This window comes from Anastrepha obliqua, chromosome 1 (genome assembly GCF_027943255.1).
Source record: "Anastrepha obliqua isolate idAnaObli1 chromosome 1, idAnaObli1_1.0, whole genome shotgun sequence".
NCBI lineage: Eukaryota > Metazoa > Arthropoda > Insecta > Diptera > Tephritidae > Anastrepha > Anastrepha obliqua.
Window position 1 is genome coordinate 107,151,646 of NC_072892.1, and position 15,577 is coordinate 107,167,222.

At 34.9% G+C, this 15,577-nt stretch overlaps 1 protein-coding gene across 1 annotated transcript in view; it reads left to right on the top strand.

Annotated features, from left to right (window-relative positions):
- The first annotated feature begins 8,314 nt into the window (after positions 1-8,314).
- LOC129235455 (protein hedgehog) overlaps positions 8,315-15,577 on the top strand; it is a 55,227-nt gene continuing 47,964 nt past the window's right edge. Inside the window, exon 1 of the mRNA XM_054869307.1 lies at positions 8,315-9,472. Within this exon, the coding sequence (XP_054725282.1) occupies positions 8,843-9,472 (630 nt within the window). The 5' untranslated portion in view covers positions 8,315-8,842. The remainder of the gene's footprint in view (positions 9,473-15,577) is intronic.

The following is a 15,577-nucleotide window of genomic DNA, read 5'->3' on the forward strand; positions in this document are numbered from 1 at the left end:
GCTCAAGGGTGATGTCCGTCTAAAAGAGGTGCCCGTTAGAAGAGGTTTTCATGTATATGTACATATATACAGCTAGCTATTTGTAATTTGCTTTGTATATTAGCAAAAAAGGGATGATTTTAAAATATTGATATAGAAAATATACATATACATATAAATATATAAGTTGCAATGCATATTAAAATATCAAAGCCGAAAAGCAAATTGTTTCGCATCTTCGTCGATTGCTGGCTCGCACTTCTCACAGTATGTATATACATATATGTTTAAAACATCCCTGACCGCTAACGATTTGGTTGAGGGAATAACCCATTTATCCGTGCTTTCCTTCGAGTCATTCTTCGACTCTGGGGATGAGGCGGTGAGTCCACCAGCCTTTTGTTGAACTATTCCATCGTGAGTGCCTCTGGACTACACTTCGCAGTTTTACTATTTTCATGTGTTCACTGGGATCGCAATGGTTTTTGTTGCGCCTTATGCCTTTAGCTTCACACATCTCCTGCCCTACCCGGTCAAGTGGACATAGGCCAGCTATGATAAGTGCTGAGTCTTTCGAGAGCGCACAAGCAGTACGTGGAATTTATGCTTCGTGTATATGTAGTGTGCTTAAGTGTACCACACCAAACTGTTGCCCCATAGAGTAGGATAGACCCTCCTGCCAGAAATTGTTGTGTCTGGAGTCTTGGTCCACCGATATTTGCCATTATTCAAACCAGAGCTACCGTTGCAAGTACTCCAGTACGCTGGCTAGGTCAAGTCGTACGAACAGACGCAAAAACTGTATATCTGATGTATAAGTATTGATTCGGTATCTGCTGGTTTTGGGACTAAGGCAGACCTCCTTACTAAAAAAATAACTTGTCTTCACTTGGTGTTTTTAATCAGGGTTGGTTAGCATGGAAAAGAAGAAACGACTGGCAGTCTTTTTAGAACTCCTGTCAAATAAGGGTCAGTTTTTCAGTTGAAATTTAACTTTGCTACTCCAGCTAGACTTACCCAATTTTGCAGGGTTTAATTAAGTTTAAAAATTCCCCATAATTAAACGAGCACAGAAAAAGAAGCAAAAGTGTTAAAAAATGTTGATATAGATAACTATGGTTTAACAGCTGTGAATAATAATCTGTGCTGACATTTCTGTTCAGTAAGGTTAATTTATTTAAAAAATAAAAATATCTGTTCCCGAACGTGCAGTTTACACGCTGGCAGCATAATCGGTCATTATTTCGAAATGAGGAAGGAGCTGCCTTTACGGCGAAAGGTGTGCGCTATCGAGCAATTTTGACTGAACTTTTGCTTCCTAAAATTATTCATTTAAACATCGATGACATTTGGTTCCAACAAGATGGCGCAACTTGCCCCACAGCGCGCTTAACAATCGATTTATTGAACTGTTCGAATGGACATGTAACTCGTAAAGCTATAAGTGGCATGAAATTATCTACCAGATTATAATAAAAAAAAATGTATTCAAACAAAATTTTTGCTTTGCATTATCATTCTTTAAAAAAAACACCCGATACAAGGTGGCGCAAAATTAAACATTCAATTTTATTTTTTAATAACTTTTTTACTAAATTAAAAAAAAAGATTATGAGTGATGCAAATATTTATTTTGACCTTTATGCGCTTCATTGCTTTTTTGTTTGTATACTGCAGCTGTTGAGTTCACAAGTGTCAAATATGATTAACGTACGACGCCATTTGTAAAAATTATAATATCAGAAGATTAAGTGGTTAATTTTGCGTCACCTTGTATTGAATTTTATAGTATTTGGTTATTATATGTGCCGTTTATGCTGGGTCTTTCAAAAGAGACGCCCAAATGACAAAATAAATAATTCGTAGATAGGACCTTTTTTACGTATTGTACTATACTCGCATGCCATCTTTGACATTTTTCAAGTAGACACGTTTTTTTTTCTGTGGATGAGGTAGAGTTCAAAATGCCTTCGCACTTCCAGCGACCGTCGTTTACAGCGTCGTAACAATTGCGCCTTCTCTTCTGGGCAGACTACCTTTCCGGGACTACTATCTGGTTTACTTCGGCGGGGCCTAGAACGACGTCTTTAAAATGGTCCATCATGCTTGTAACCAGCTTCATGCTATGACTCGACTTCTTATGCCTCTGTCTGTGAGGCCTAGCTTTGTTGCATTGCTTCGAAGTCTATCCTCCGAAATATCATTTCAACGTATCTTTTAACGGCAGTGGACAGATTTACAAATTCAATCATGGATACAATGCGTTAGAAATGCCCGATCTTTAAGAACTATGATACATATTGTAAAATTCGTGGTTTTATTGGTGGAAATAATCATGCGAATGAGTCGACAATTCAAAGGTTGGTGAAAGAATGTCATGAAACTGGTTCAGTCGAGGATAGAAAAAGAATTGTCAAACCAAAAACTTGACGTGCTGTTGAGAATATTGTTGCTGTATGCACAACCTTCGATACTCGAAATCTCGACGTTCTCAACAATTAGGCATTCATGAATTGACTGTTTGGTGGATTTTACCTGCAGACTTGCATTGCACTTGGAGGACATTTAATGATGTTACTTTTTACATATTAAGAGTCACATTGTTAAGAGAGGTAGCTGAAATAAAATTACTGAAACCTAAAAGGATTTAAATTATTACATCTTTTATATCAAAACAACATCTATGGCCATCTTTTGAAAGACTCTTTGTATGTGGGCAGTTTCAGTTATTGTAAAACAATTTTCGTGAAATACTTGTTACGTAACCAAACTGGATTTTTTCTACATTAACTTATTTTAGGCTTGCCATCTAGTACCGATTCCTTACTTGCAATTTTTATAAATATGATAATTGCACGGACAGGCGAAAATCTTATTGTCTAGTAGTTGTGTAAATGTAGACAAATTGTCTTAATTTTTCAGTTCTCCTGGCGTCTCAGATCGCCTGGATTTTGTAGTATTTGTGTCACCAATTATCAAGCGAAAACAGGAGTATAATAACAACAGGTTAAGATAACAATGGCATTAACTTCTAGTTGGTTTTATGTCCATATGCACGCACATAAATATGTATTTGTACATATGTATATAAAGGTAAGAATGCATAGTATGGCTAACAATACCGTCAGTGATTGTGGTAATGTTAAATTAAAATGGTTCACTCCTCATGCCACAGCGAATGCATGAAATATTTTTAGGTACTTTGCGGTGTTGAACATTAACCACAAAGTGTACCAGTAAGAGCCCAAAATACCTACATGCATACATACATATGAATGTGTATGTATGTATGTATAGTGTGCAGTGGGCACTCTTATGCCATGCCGCCAATTTCAACAGCACCAACAACAATGCAAACAAAAACGAAACATCTAAAGCGTATGCGCTTCCATTTATCTTTGGCTCGTATAAAGTTTCGTGGCATCGAATGCGATTTTAACTGCAGCATCCATGCTGCTCTCGCGGTACCTTGATGTCGTATCTATTTTTTTTGTTGTTGTTTTTTTTTTCAGATTTTAATTTTATTTTCTCGTTTTACTTCTTATTATATTGTCTCTCATGTGAATTCATTCTTATTTCCATTCACAAATATGCTCCTACAGCAGCTCCGCCCCTTCACTCCAACACTTTGCCACGAATTGATGTACGCACACAGTTACAACGGTAGCATCAGCACAAACACCAACAAATGGGCAGACATGCCCTGGACAAATGGGCTCATATTCACACATACGCACGCGCATACACACATATACTATACTATCGATTTAATTCATACTTTATATGTATCTGTTGTTGCGCATTGATCGTTCGATCGATGGCGGTGTTGTTGGTGTTCATTGGAGTTGTAGTCGTAGTGATGATGGTAGGCAGCTGCAGTATTTTGTGCTCATAAAAATTCATCTTTTGATGATGGCAAAGTGGCTAATTATGATTTTAATTTTTTTTGGTTTGTGAAAAATCATTATTTTTAACACACATAAATTCCACAGTTACACATTAATGGCAGCGGTTGGAGTCTGAAAGTAACCGTTATCCCCTATTGCCATATAAAAATTGAATTCTTTCTGTGATTTCGACCAGACGTTTGCATACAAATTTATGCGACACATAACTGGAAATCGGTAATTACATAAATACCTAACAAATATTTTCACACTGCTTTTATTTTCGAATCTGTACATTTAATTTAAGAAAAGCTTTACTAATCATAGTTGCCTCTCAATACTCTTTTTGTAATATGTTTACAAAAAAGCACTCAATACATTCGGTTTATGAGGTTTTGAAACATATAAATATACGTGTAAGTAAAGGATGACCAGATTGGAGGTACTTTTTCCAATAGCGTTTTTTTGATATGAAAATAAATCATTTTTTTCAGTATTCATTGACATTTCATCATGGAAAGGCTTACACTTCAACAGTGTTTATGAATCGCACAATTCTATTACGAAAATCGACGCTCTGTGAAAAGTGTTAATCGCGCGTTCAGGCCACCTTATGGTGTACAGCGATGAGGCCCATCTTAGGCTTACGTCAATAAGCAAATTTGAGTTGAAAAGCAACCCGAAGCCATTCAAGAACAACCATTACATCCATTGAAAACAATCGTTTGGTGCGGCCTATGAGCAGATATTGTAGAATCATCGGGCTATATTTCTTCAAAAACGAGGCTGGCGCTAATGTAACAGACTTTTTGATGTCGGAAATTGAATCCCGTGATCTCCACAACATTTGGTTCCAACAAGACTGCGCTACTTGTCATACAGTCCGTGCAACAATGGATTTGCTGCGTCGTCGCTGCGGTGAGCAATTTCTCGCTCGTCTCGGACCAATGGATTGGCCACCAAGATCGTGTGATATCACACCTTTGGACTTTTTTTGTTTTTTATGTTTAGAATTATGCTAAGTCTAAATGCCTTGTGGATAAACAAGCTTCGATTGGGGCATTGAAAGGCAACATTACGAAAGTTATTCATGAGATACCGCCCGAAGTCCTCCAGCGAGACATTTAAAATTTTTGTTTACGGATGACCGATTTACGGCGCAGTTGCGGTCAACATCAAATTTCGTGAATGGTTCAACACAAAAATAATAAAGATTGCCTAATCAATTAAAATTGTCGTTTAAAAAAATTTAAAATCCGATATCTCTAAATTGTTCACCCTTTACATATGGTATGTATGCTTTCATTATTTTCTGAACCATCGCAGCTTAATACCACATTTACTTGGGTTTGTTTATTTACATGTAAGCGGCTATAGACAATTTGAAGGATGTGTAAAAACACAACTCAAGTAAATGTGCGCAATACCTCTATTATTATAATTAATATATTATTGTCGTATTATTTGTGTTACAGACTCGTAAGCTCCTTAAGATATAAGCATTTTGATGTATCTATTCAATAATAATAGGAAATAATAATAACTTTGGTATTTTACACAAAACATTTATACCCAATCTGAAACATTTAGAAATATACCCTAATATTTATCACAAAATTCAAAAATCGATGATTCTTAAAACGTGCAATATAGCAAGAAAATTCTTAATTCTCTAACGAAATATAATGAATAAAAAGATAGAGTAAGTTATAATTGTTTTATTGCAAAGGTTTAGTATGAATTTAAAAACCAAAATTAATAGCCAGAATCTGAATAACTTCCTTTTCGCTTCCTTCATCATGATATTATCAGCAAATGAACTATGGCTGATAACACAGTGCAACAAATTGAAAAAAATGTATCCCTCATAGTATTTTTCGGATAGGCTATGGAAAATAAAATGATCCGTATTTTAACAATTTTTTTTATATGTCCCCTCAAAGTTTACAATTCTCATTTTATATGAATTCGCAGCTTAATACCACATTTACTTGGGTTTGTTTATTTACATGTAAGCGGCTATAGACAATTTGAAGGATGTGTAAAAACACAACTCAAGTAAATGTGCGCAATACCTCTATTATTATAATTAATATATTATTGTCGTATTATTTGTGTTACAGACTCGTAAGCTCCTTAAGATATAAGCATTTTGATGTATCTATTCAATAATAATAGGAAATAATAATAACTTTGGTATTTTACACAAAACATTTATACCCAATCTGAAACATTTAGAAATATACCCTAATATTTATCACAAAATTCAAAAATCGATGATTCTTAAAACGTGCAATATAGCAAGAAAATTCTTAATTCTCTAACGAAATATAATGAATAAAAAGATAGAGTAAGTTATAATTGTTTTATTGCAAAGGTTTAGTATGAATTTAAAAACCAAAATTAATAGCCAGAATCTGAATAACTTCCTTTTCGCTTCCTTCATCATGATATTATCAGCAAATGAACTATGGCTGATAACACAGTGCAACAAATTGAAAAAAATGTATCCCTCATAGTATTTTTCGGATAGGCTATGGAAAATAAAATGATCCGTATTTTAACAATTTTTTTTATATGTCCCCTCAAAGTTTACAATTCTCATTTTATATGAGAATTGTAAACTTTGAGGGGACATATAAAAAAAATTGTTGTTTCTTGCCGCACACTGGCTAAACTGTGCCGGTCAGCGTCAAGCCAAACTATTCTTAAGTCCCAAGAAAGGAATATCTGACAAACTTCTCTCACTAAACAGAGTAGATCTGCGTCTTTTAACAGGATATCTTACAGGCCACTGCAGCCTGAGGTATCATCTAAATAATATTGGTCTATCTGAGACAAATGTCTGCCGCTTTTGCGAAATGGACATAGAAAGCTCAGAACATGTGCTTTGTGAATGTCCTGCGTTGAGCAGACAGAGACTTCATCACCTTGGTGGTATCGTAGTATCTCCATGCAATCTTTGGAACAACAAACCGAAAATTGTGCTAAAATTTTTAAGAAGCCTAAGGGTTACAAAATAGGCCTTTCACAATAGATCAGCTCTGGTCGCAGTGCGTAATGGCCTTCTAATAATAATAATAAAATTCCCTTCAGTCTACGCTAGATAAGCGAGGAATATATTTGTGAGAAAGGTCGATTCTCTCACGACCTTCGTATGCGAGAAACAGAAGTAAGTGAAAAATTTCCCTAAGCGAAAAAAACTCCTTCAGAACTCGCTTATCTAGGCTTCTATCCAGCTATCTGTTTATATGAATCGAACTTAAAAAATCTTCTGTGCTGACTGATAATTTTAAATAAGGAATTATATTGATGTGGCGTCTACTTACAATGCATAAATAAAATATGTATAATATATACATATGTTCATATACATTCAAGCATATACTATATCTAAGCAGTTATATAAATAGTTTTAGCCTCTTTGTGGCATCCCTAAAAATTTATACTGCTACTTTTCACCAAAAAAATTTTAAAAATATGTAAGTATGTACTTTTCTCAAAAACTTGTCTGGCTGCATTTCGAGCAACTTTGCAATAATTTCCATTAAACCTCATTAATATTTGTAAGAAGTTGAGTGCTAAGAAGCCGGCATGCGCGCACAGCATATCATGCAGGTGAAAAAAATCAAAGCGCAGCAACTCCAATTGGGCTTAAGGCTGGCTCTGGTTCAATTTCACTTGTGGTTTATATAAGCGTACTCCTACACATACATATACTCATACAAATACAGTTACACATGCGCACATGTAGACTAACATTTGCATTGGTAAATGTTTTTGCATAAGTGTATGTGTCTCAATTGGTTCCCTTTACTATACATATGTACGATTCTCTGCCATTCACACTATTCATCTCTTTTACGCGCATGCGTCAAGGAGCCCAAATATCGAGGTACTTTGCTGATGGCCGAAAACCTGGACGACAACATCGTTAATAGATGAATGCGCACTTGAACAGCGCCGAAAAGAGTCCAATGAGACGGCACGGCCAAACTATGCTATGAGTGGATATACAAGTGCGTGTGTGTTTGTTTAAATGCATGCTCGTATACAAGAGCGAGTGGGTATTTATATACATGAGCTGCGCGCCCATGATAGTGGTTGGCATTTCTTTCACTTAATGTATGTAAGGGCGTGAGTGTGTGCGACATGGCTTGAGGTTCATTTTATCAGTGTCTGTTGGTTACCTGCTTGCGCTAGCTGCTACAATTCATCACTCCCTGCGCAGCACAGAAGTATGAAAATGAATTTCTTTTGAGCAGTAAGGCAGGCGAGCAGTGTACGCTGCTACCGCTGGTGTTTGTTTTTTATATGCATGTAGTAGTGCTTGGGAACGAAGTGAACTCTACCGGGATGAACGCGACAAGTACGAAGGAAAGTATGTAATCGGGGCAGCAGCAGCAGCAGCGGACTGTCGACCGAGTTCTGGACAGCAACCTCGTCGATACAGCGCTAAAATGTCATTTGTCAATCAGTGTGCGAGTACCGGCCACAGTTGAAGTTAATAGCACAGATGCGATAGTTTGTTAGCCGCTTTCGTACACACCGAATGCGAATGCGTATGCGAAAGTGTAAAAGTCACAAATCGCAGCTAATTAGTGTCCAAAAACCCATACAAACGTATGCACGTACGTTCAAGCAAAGTCAATTTGCAAACAAAAAATGTGAGAAGTGGGGGACGAAAATAAAAGTGTAAAAAATTTAATTAATTCACTAAATTTGGCAAATCATTATTAAAATTGTTTTTGTCAAAAGCAAATGTTAGTAAATGTACTTGAATGCAGTATTTGGTGAAATAATGCAAAAAAAAAAATGGTGATATGAAAAAATGTGAGAATTCTCAAAATATATGAAAGCGCCAAAAAAAATAATTGAAGTAAAAAAAAAAGAATTTGCCGAACAAGTACGCCTTGTAAAGGAGAGAATATAAACACACAAAACAAAAAAAAAATTAAAAACAGATTAAATTTAAAATGTATCGTCCCGCTTTAATACAGTTAAATTTTATGCCGGAGCAACGTATACAAATACCCAGCACCTCAAATTGCTGTAAGATTTGTAAAAAAGTGCCAGAAAGAAAGAAGCGCAGCCGGGAGGCTAACAAGGACGTCTCTGACACCAGCTTTGTTAACCCCACCACCCCCAACACAACCTTCACGAATTCCCCTGCATCTCTAGTTCCATCTACCGAGTGCCACATTATGCTCGCCAATACAACACCAGCGCTGCAAGATCCCGCCGCTCAAAATCCTATTGCCAGCAACGGCACCCAACCACAGATTGGTGGCGCTATTGCGCAAAGCCGCCGACTTACAATGCGTCGTCTGTGTACTTTGCTGCTGCTTTGTACTCTATTTTCTGTTGCAGAGGGCTGCGGTCCGGGGCGGGGTATTGGTGGGCCTCGAAAAGGTCGCAAACTTATGCCACTAGTTTTCAAGCAACATGTGCCGAATATGTCCGAGCGAACGTTGGGTGCCTCCGGTCTCAATGAGGGCGCCATCAAACGTGATTCGCCTAAATTTAAGAATTTGGTACCAAATTACGATAAGGATATTAAATTTAAGGATGATGAAGGTACCGGCGCGGATCGTCTAATGTCAAGGGTAAGACAACTAGATAGTTTTGTGGTAGTCCTTAGGTTATTTGTTGCGAGAAAAGTGAGGGTTGAAATAATATTGTATATAGATAGTGCATACATATAAGATTTGCATAGCCTGAATTTTCTGGTTTTTGCTAACATTTGTTGCATTAATAGTTATGCATAAATATCTTCATATATAACTTTGATCCTCATTCTTGATCGAGTATAGGATATTGGCAATTAAATAGGTAGATGAATGTGAGGGAGAGGAGTGCGCTGATTTGCAAGAAGTAGGCATATTATGGAAATTCTCAGAAGGGATTTCTGGTAGATTCGATTTGAAAAAGAAACGATCAACAAGGCGGGTACGTAAATAGAGGTCCAGTGTCACGTAAATGCAAATTAATTTATTTATATGCATTTTGTAGATTAATCAAAGCACCCCAGAGTGCACTGAGCTAAATCCAACCGCCGTAGTTTAGTGGATATCTGTGTAACTACCATTCAGTTGGTCTCGGTTTGGAATACACTGTGGGCATGAAACATCAAATTATTGGCAATGATTTTACTCACAGCAGGTGAGACTCAGTAGTTGAAGGACAACATCCAGGCGTACGCTATAAATTTTAGGAGCTGTTTCATGGTAGAAATACACTCGGAGATTTGCCATTGTTGAGGAGGGACCGCTATTAGAAAAAACTAGTTCTATCATTTAGTGTTTCGAACTCAGAAACTACCGAATGATAGTCACCTCTAAGCTGGTTCCACGGGGGAAAAAATGACCAATGCTTTGACTGTTCATTTCCTTTAGGGAAAATGCACTTTTGCACTTTTCCGTAAATTTGGTGCAAAATGTTTACAGATCGATAATATCTAAACTCCTTTAAACTTTATCTTCGCAAATGTACAAAAAATTATACCAAACTTAAGACAAGAGCTAAATATAATTGTTTTTGTTTTTAATTTTTGAAATTTCGGTCGGATAAATTAAATAAAAACCCTAAAAAATAGATACCTATTTTTGTTTTTACCATAGCAGAAATTTGTAGCATCAAGGAAAAAAAAATGTATTTTTTCCATCATTTTTACTTACATAATAATATATTTACATACGGTTTTTCAAATATATTTGGGAGATCCAGCGTCTAGCCTTTGCCAGAGAATGAAAATAGTATTTTTCTGTACTAATTTAAATTTTTAAAGAAATTTTTAGGTATCTTGAAATCATTATGCCCCATATATTTTCCTTAATTTTCAAAAAAATCTTGGGTTTAGGAGACATGTGAGAACGCTGATTCGCGTTCTAGTAAGGCGTTAATTTCTCTCAATGCGTTCCTCTCTCAGCAGCCAGTAACAAATATTCCTTGCTGCACAAAAATCTTGCACAGCATAGTAAATTCATGCGTTAACTAACGCCTATAGTATTATTATTCTAAAAAAGAACACTTAGCTTAAATATGAATCGTTATTTTAAATGAAATCCTCAAAATCTCCTTATTTAGTATTTCAACAGGATTAAACCACTTTTGAAATAGTTCGAAATGAGTTGGCTGCAGGATGTGTACGTGTGTGTTGGTACTTATCTTTACGACCTCATATGCGCATACTATTAAAAAAGATAAACGAATTTATACAAAATTTCAAGCCGATTTGAACGTGTCTAGGTGCCTTAATGCCTCAATCCTATGTAAATTTATTATCGAGCGGATAAGACCTTGATTCAATTGAAAATTGTATTGAAAATTCGAATTTTCGTCTACTGCTCGTGCCGTATTTTCAACAATCATTTCTCCATATATGAGTATAACGATGTTTAGAGAAAATAAACGCAAGTGTAAAAATATATTTGCATATCTAACCGCATTCAATTGATTGATAATGAAAATCGGTGGGTGGGTGCGGAAGTATTTCTCCATACACCGTAGGGGGTTTACTAATATTAAATAGCTCGACAAAACAAACCTTTTCATGCTAAAAATACCTACACATGTACAGGTAAATACGAGTACAAACGCAAAGACATCAAATTGTAATTTACGGCAAATTGAAAATGAAAAGAGCACTAAAACAGACTTTAGTGTTTTCCAAGAGCTACAGTCATTAATTTTACAACTGTAAAAAAGTTATTGACTATTTTTGTGATTTGTGTTTTTTGTTTTGGTTGCAATTTTTGTTATTTTCATTTTAAATCTATTTATATATATGTATATATGCGTACATTGTGCAATATACTGCGAATATCTTAATAAGCAAAACAAATTACACTTAGCTGATTCATAAATTTTTTAGAACGACTATTTCCACGAAAACTTAAAGCAGTTAATGATAAATATTGACAATAAAACTAATGAAATAATTATCATGCACTTAACAGCAAATTAAAAATCAAAATGAAGTCATATTTACTGAGTTTTTAATTATTAACAAAAAATAAAAAAACTAAAAATGCCAAGCACCGAACTTTATTGACGAATGACAACAGTCATATTTTTGATTCAAACATCAACAGTGATCTTGAAATTGTACTTTTGAATACTTACTTCAACTTTATATTAGTTTGGGGGGAAAAATTCATTATTTTCTCGGTAGATACCTGTAGAAATCGATATCTCGTAAAGTATAGATCAAAAAATTTTAAATTTATGCTCGTTTCCAAGGTGAGATGTCACACCAAGTAATTTGTTTGCTGTTTTTGTTTATTCCATTCAGTTGTGAGCTAATTTTAAATTTTTGTGGGATAAGAACAAGAAAAAATGTATGAAGGGCAAATATTTCTTGAAGTACTCTGAAAATTTTAGTCAGTGTAAAAATCTGTAATTTGATTTCTCGGAATGCGAGTAATTCAATAAAGAATTTCTGAATTAAAAAAAAATGAAAATATGTACAATAGACCGGGTTAGTTTTTTTGAAAAACTCGCTACCTTATTTAAAGCCTACTTATGTTATACGTTGAGAAGATTTCGGCACCATAGAAAATTGTTTGATTTTTGATTTTTAATAATTTTAAAGTACTTGAAGTTATTGAAATACGAAGGCTATCTTAGGGCGATAGAACTATGCATAACTGATTCAGTTATGTGAAAACGACTTCGAAGCTCAAAAAGACGTAATAGAACGTCCTCAAGACTAGAATAATGATATATTATTTCTGAAAATTGGATAAAAAATAATCAAGTTATAGTAAGAACATTGCGTCGATTTTTAGAAAGATAAAAAAAAGTTTTGCTTATGGGGCTGCTCAAATACAGGGGTGGGCTTTCCCAATTTTTCGAAGTTTTAATGTGTTATGTTATATATATATACATATATATATATATATATGCACGTACACCCCTTTGGGGTGTTTGGCCAAGCTCCTCCTTCTATTTGTGGTGTGCGTCTTGATTTTGTTCCACAAATGGAGGGAGCTATAATTTCAAGCTGACTCCGAACGGCAGATATTTTTTATGAGTAGCTTTTTCATGGCAGAAATACACTCGGAGGTTTGCCATTGCCTGCCGAGGGGCGACCGCTATTAGAAAAAACTTTTTCATCATTTTGGTCTTTCACCGAGATTCGAACCTACATTCTCTCTGAATTTCGCATGGTAGTCATACACCATTATTGATTAATTTTTCTTTATAATTTTGTTCTCATTAATATCGTTCAAAATAAAACAAAAAAAAATACATATTAACAAAATACTCATTTGCTGCGAAAATGTCATAATCCAAGAAGTATTAATTTTATAATATAAGTAAGTAAAAATGACCACCACCTCTTCTTTAATGTGGGGTAAAAAAGCATAAAGCACAATATCTATTAACATTAATTTATTAGATGAAAATGTGTCTTTCTTCTTACTTCGGGTGGCATAGTAAACCGAAAACTTTGAATCCATTTTTAGTGATTTTTAAGTTATGATGTTCTTCCGGGAAATGAGTGGTATTTTCCTCAAAAGCAAAAATGCCCTTTTCTCGGTTCAGTCTACAATATTTTCAGGACTGAGGAATTTAAAGTCTCCTTCTATAATTTTATTTAATTTTTATTTATTTTTTGCTTTGTAAATTTTTCTCCAAAGAACTTCGCACCAAATTAGAAAACAAATTTAATATTTTCTTACTCGTTCAACCACACCCTCCAATCAAGTGTGCCAAAGAAGTATATAGCGTATTTCCAAAAATACTTCCGAGCATGTGCTTTATATGTAGAAAAATTCTCAGCATCGTAAGCGAAAAAAACCAAATTTAAAAAATCAACGTGAATGAATGAGTTATACAATTGCAATATTCAGAACGTTTTTAAAGATTCTGATTAGAAAGTTGAAAAACTATATGACTATTTGTTTAATTTATTAAAATTTTTGTGAGTTTTATACTTTGATTTATAAGGTTTTTATTATATAAAGAAAAATTTACGAAAAAAATTGCGCAAAAAATTATGTAAAGATAAAGTGACTTAATTATGTGAGCACAAATGTAGGTATAAGGGGCGCAAAATTAATCTCCGTATCGGAAGATTTATAATTTTTGCAAATGGCGTCATACGGCAATCATATTTGACACTTGCTAAGCAGACAAACAATAGAGCGCGCAAAGACCCAAATAAATATTTTCATCACTCAAAATCATGTTTTTCAATTTAGTAAAAAAGTTATGCAAAAACAAAATGGAGTGACTAATTTTGCGCAACCTTATATATGTATATGTGTACATACTTATATATAACTCTATCTACTTGCACATATGCATGACCATATTCCAGCCTTGGATAGATTTAAATTGATTTTCTTTAAGAAATGCATTAATGATCCTACTGTTAATTAAAGAATCTGAAGATGCCTTTGGTACTGGGGGTTGGGGAAGTGAAATAAAAAAAAAATTTTTTTCGGTCGCATTTCTCTTAACTTCCATATTAACCAGCGACTTATCTCACGATGGTGACGCCGATCGTGGCACCGCTAATTCGCTCTCAGCGAATTTGACAGAATCACTCTGTGTATGACGTCGCACTTGTGCAATTTATTCGTGTATTGTTTGTGTAATTTATTTTTTTTTTCTTGCATTCTTGTACGCATTTTCACATCTCTCTCACGTAACTGCACCAATATGACGTCACGCACTTTCTGATGGGCGCTAGCTTGTTTCTATTATTAATGCTCTTATCTTATATTAACCACACATACATGTTTACTTATGAACAGTTATGCTCCTCAAACTCCTATATTGAGAGCTTTTAAAGCGCAAACATTCTTAAATTCTCTGACTTTCGCTTTTTATCTTCCAAACCTACATTTAAATTACTGGATTCCTAAGTTCATAAAAAGAAGTGCTGTATATTTCAAAATTATTATTTGTGTTAATTTTTTTCTTGTATCACTAACAAAATCTCACTCGTTTCATAAACAAACCACCGTCATAACCTCTATGACGTAAGCAAATCAGCTGATTGCTTCAAAGTCTGGTGTTGACCACAGCTCTGCATTCTGTACATCTTGACTTCTAAGTACTTGACCACTTGGACTCTTTTTTCAAAGAGAAAGTAAAAGTAATCGATTCCTCTGTTTCAAAGTACATTTACGATGTCGCTTTGACGAACTCTTTCTTCCCCCTTAAAGTGGGCTAAAGCGAATTCGCGCGCACGCCCTTGTGTAGGCATATCAAATTCAGAGCAATAAACTTTCAAGTACACAAAAGCCAATAACTGCATTGTATACAATTACTAGATTTATTTTGATATTTAGCTGTGGCACTTTAATGAGAGTATGCAAGTGCGTTTCATATTAGTCAACTTAATTTTTTTTTTTCGAATATTATTTATTACTGCAATCGTCCGAAGTACACTAAACTTGTTTAGGAGTTGTTATTATTTTTGGTGTTACGCTTTTGTTGTTGGTACTTAGTTTTTATTACACGCGGAATGCGCAGATTAAACTAACATTTTGTTTAATACATACTTCTCACATCCGGCATTTATTGTACGCGCGTTCGTCCGTCCATTGGCACTAGCGCATACCTGAATTTACTTAATGAAAATCTACCGACACAGAGGCAAGAGCTGATAAGGAACCGTGCCCGGCTTATAGGAGCTCTATGGATGATTCCAGCGTTTATTAACCAGCAAATGTTCTCATTACAAATCAATAAAA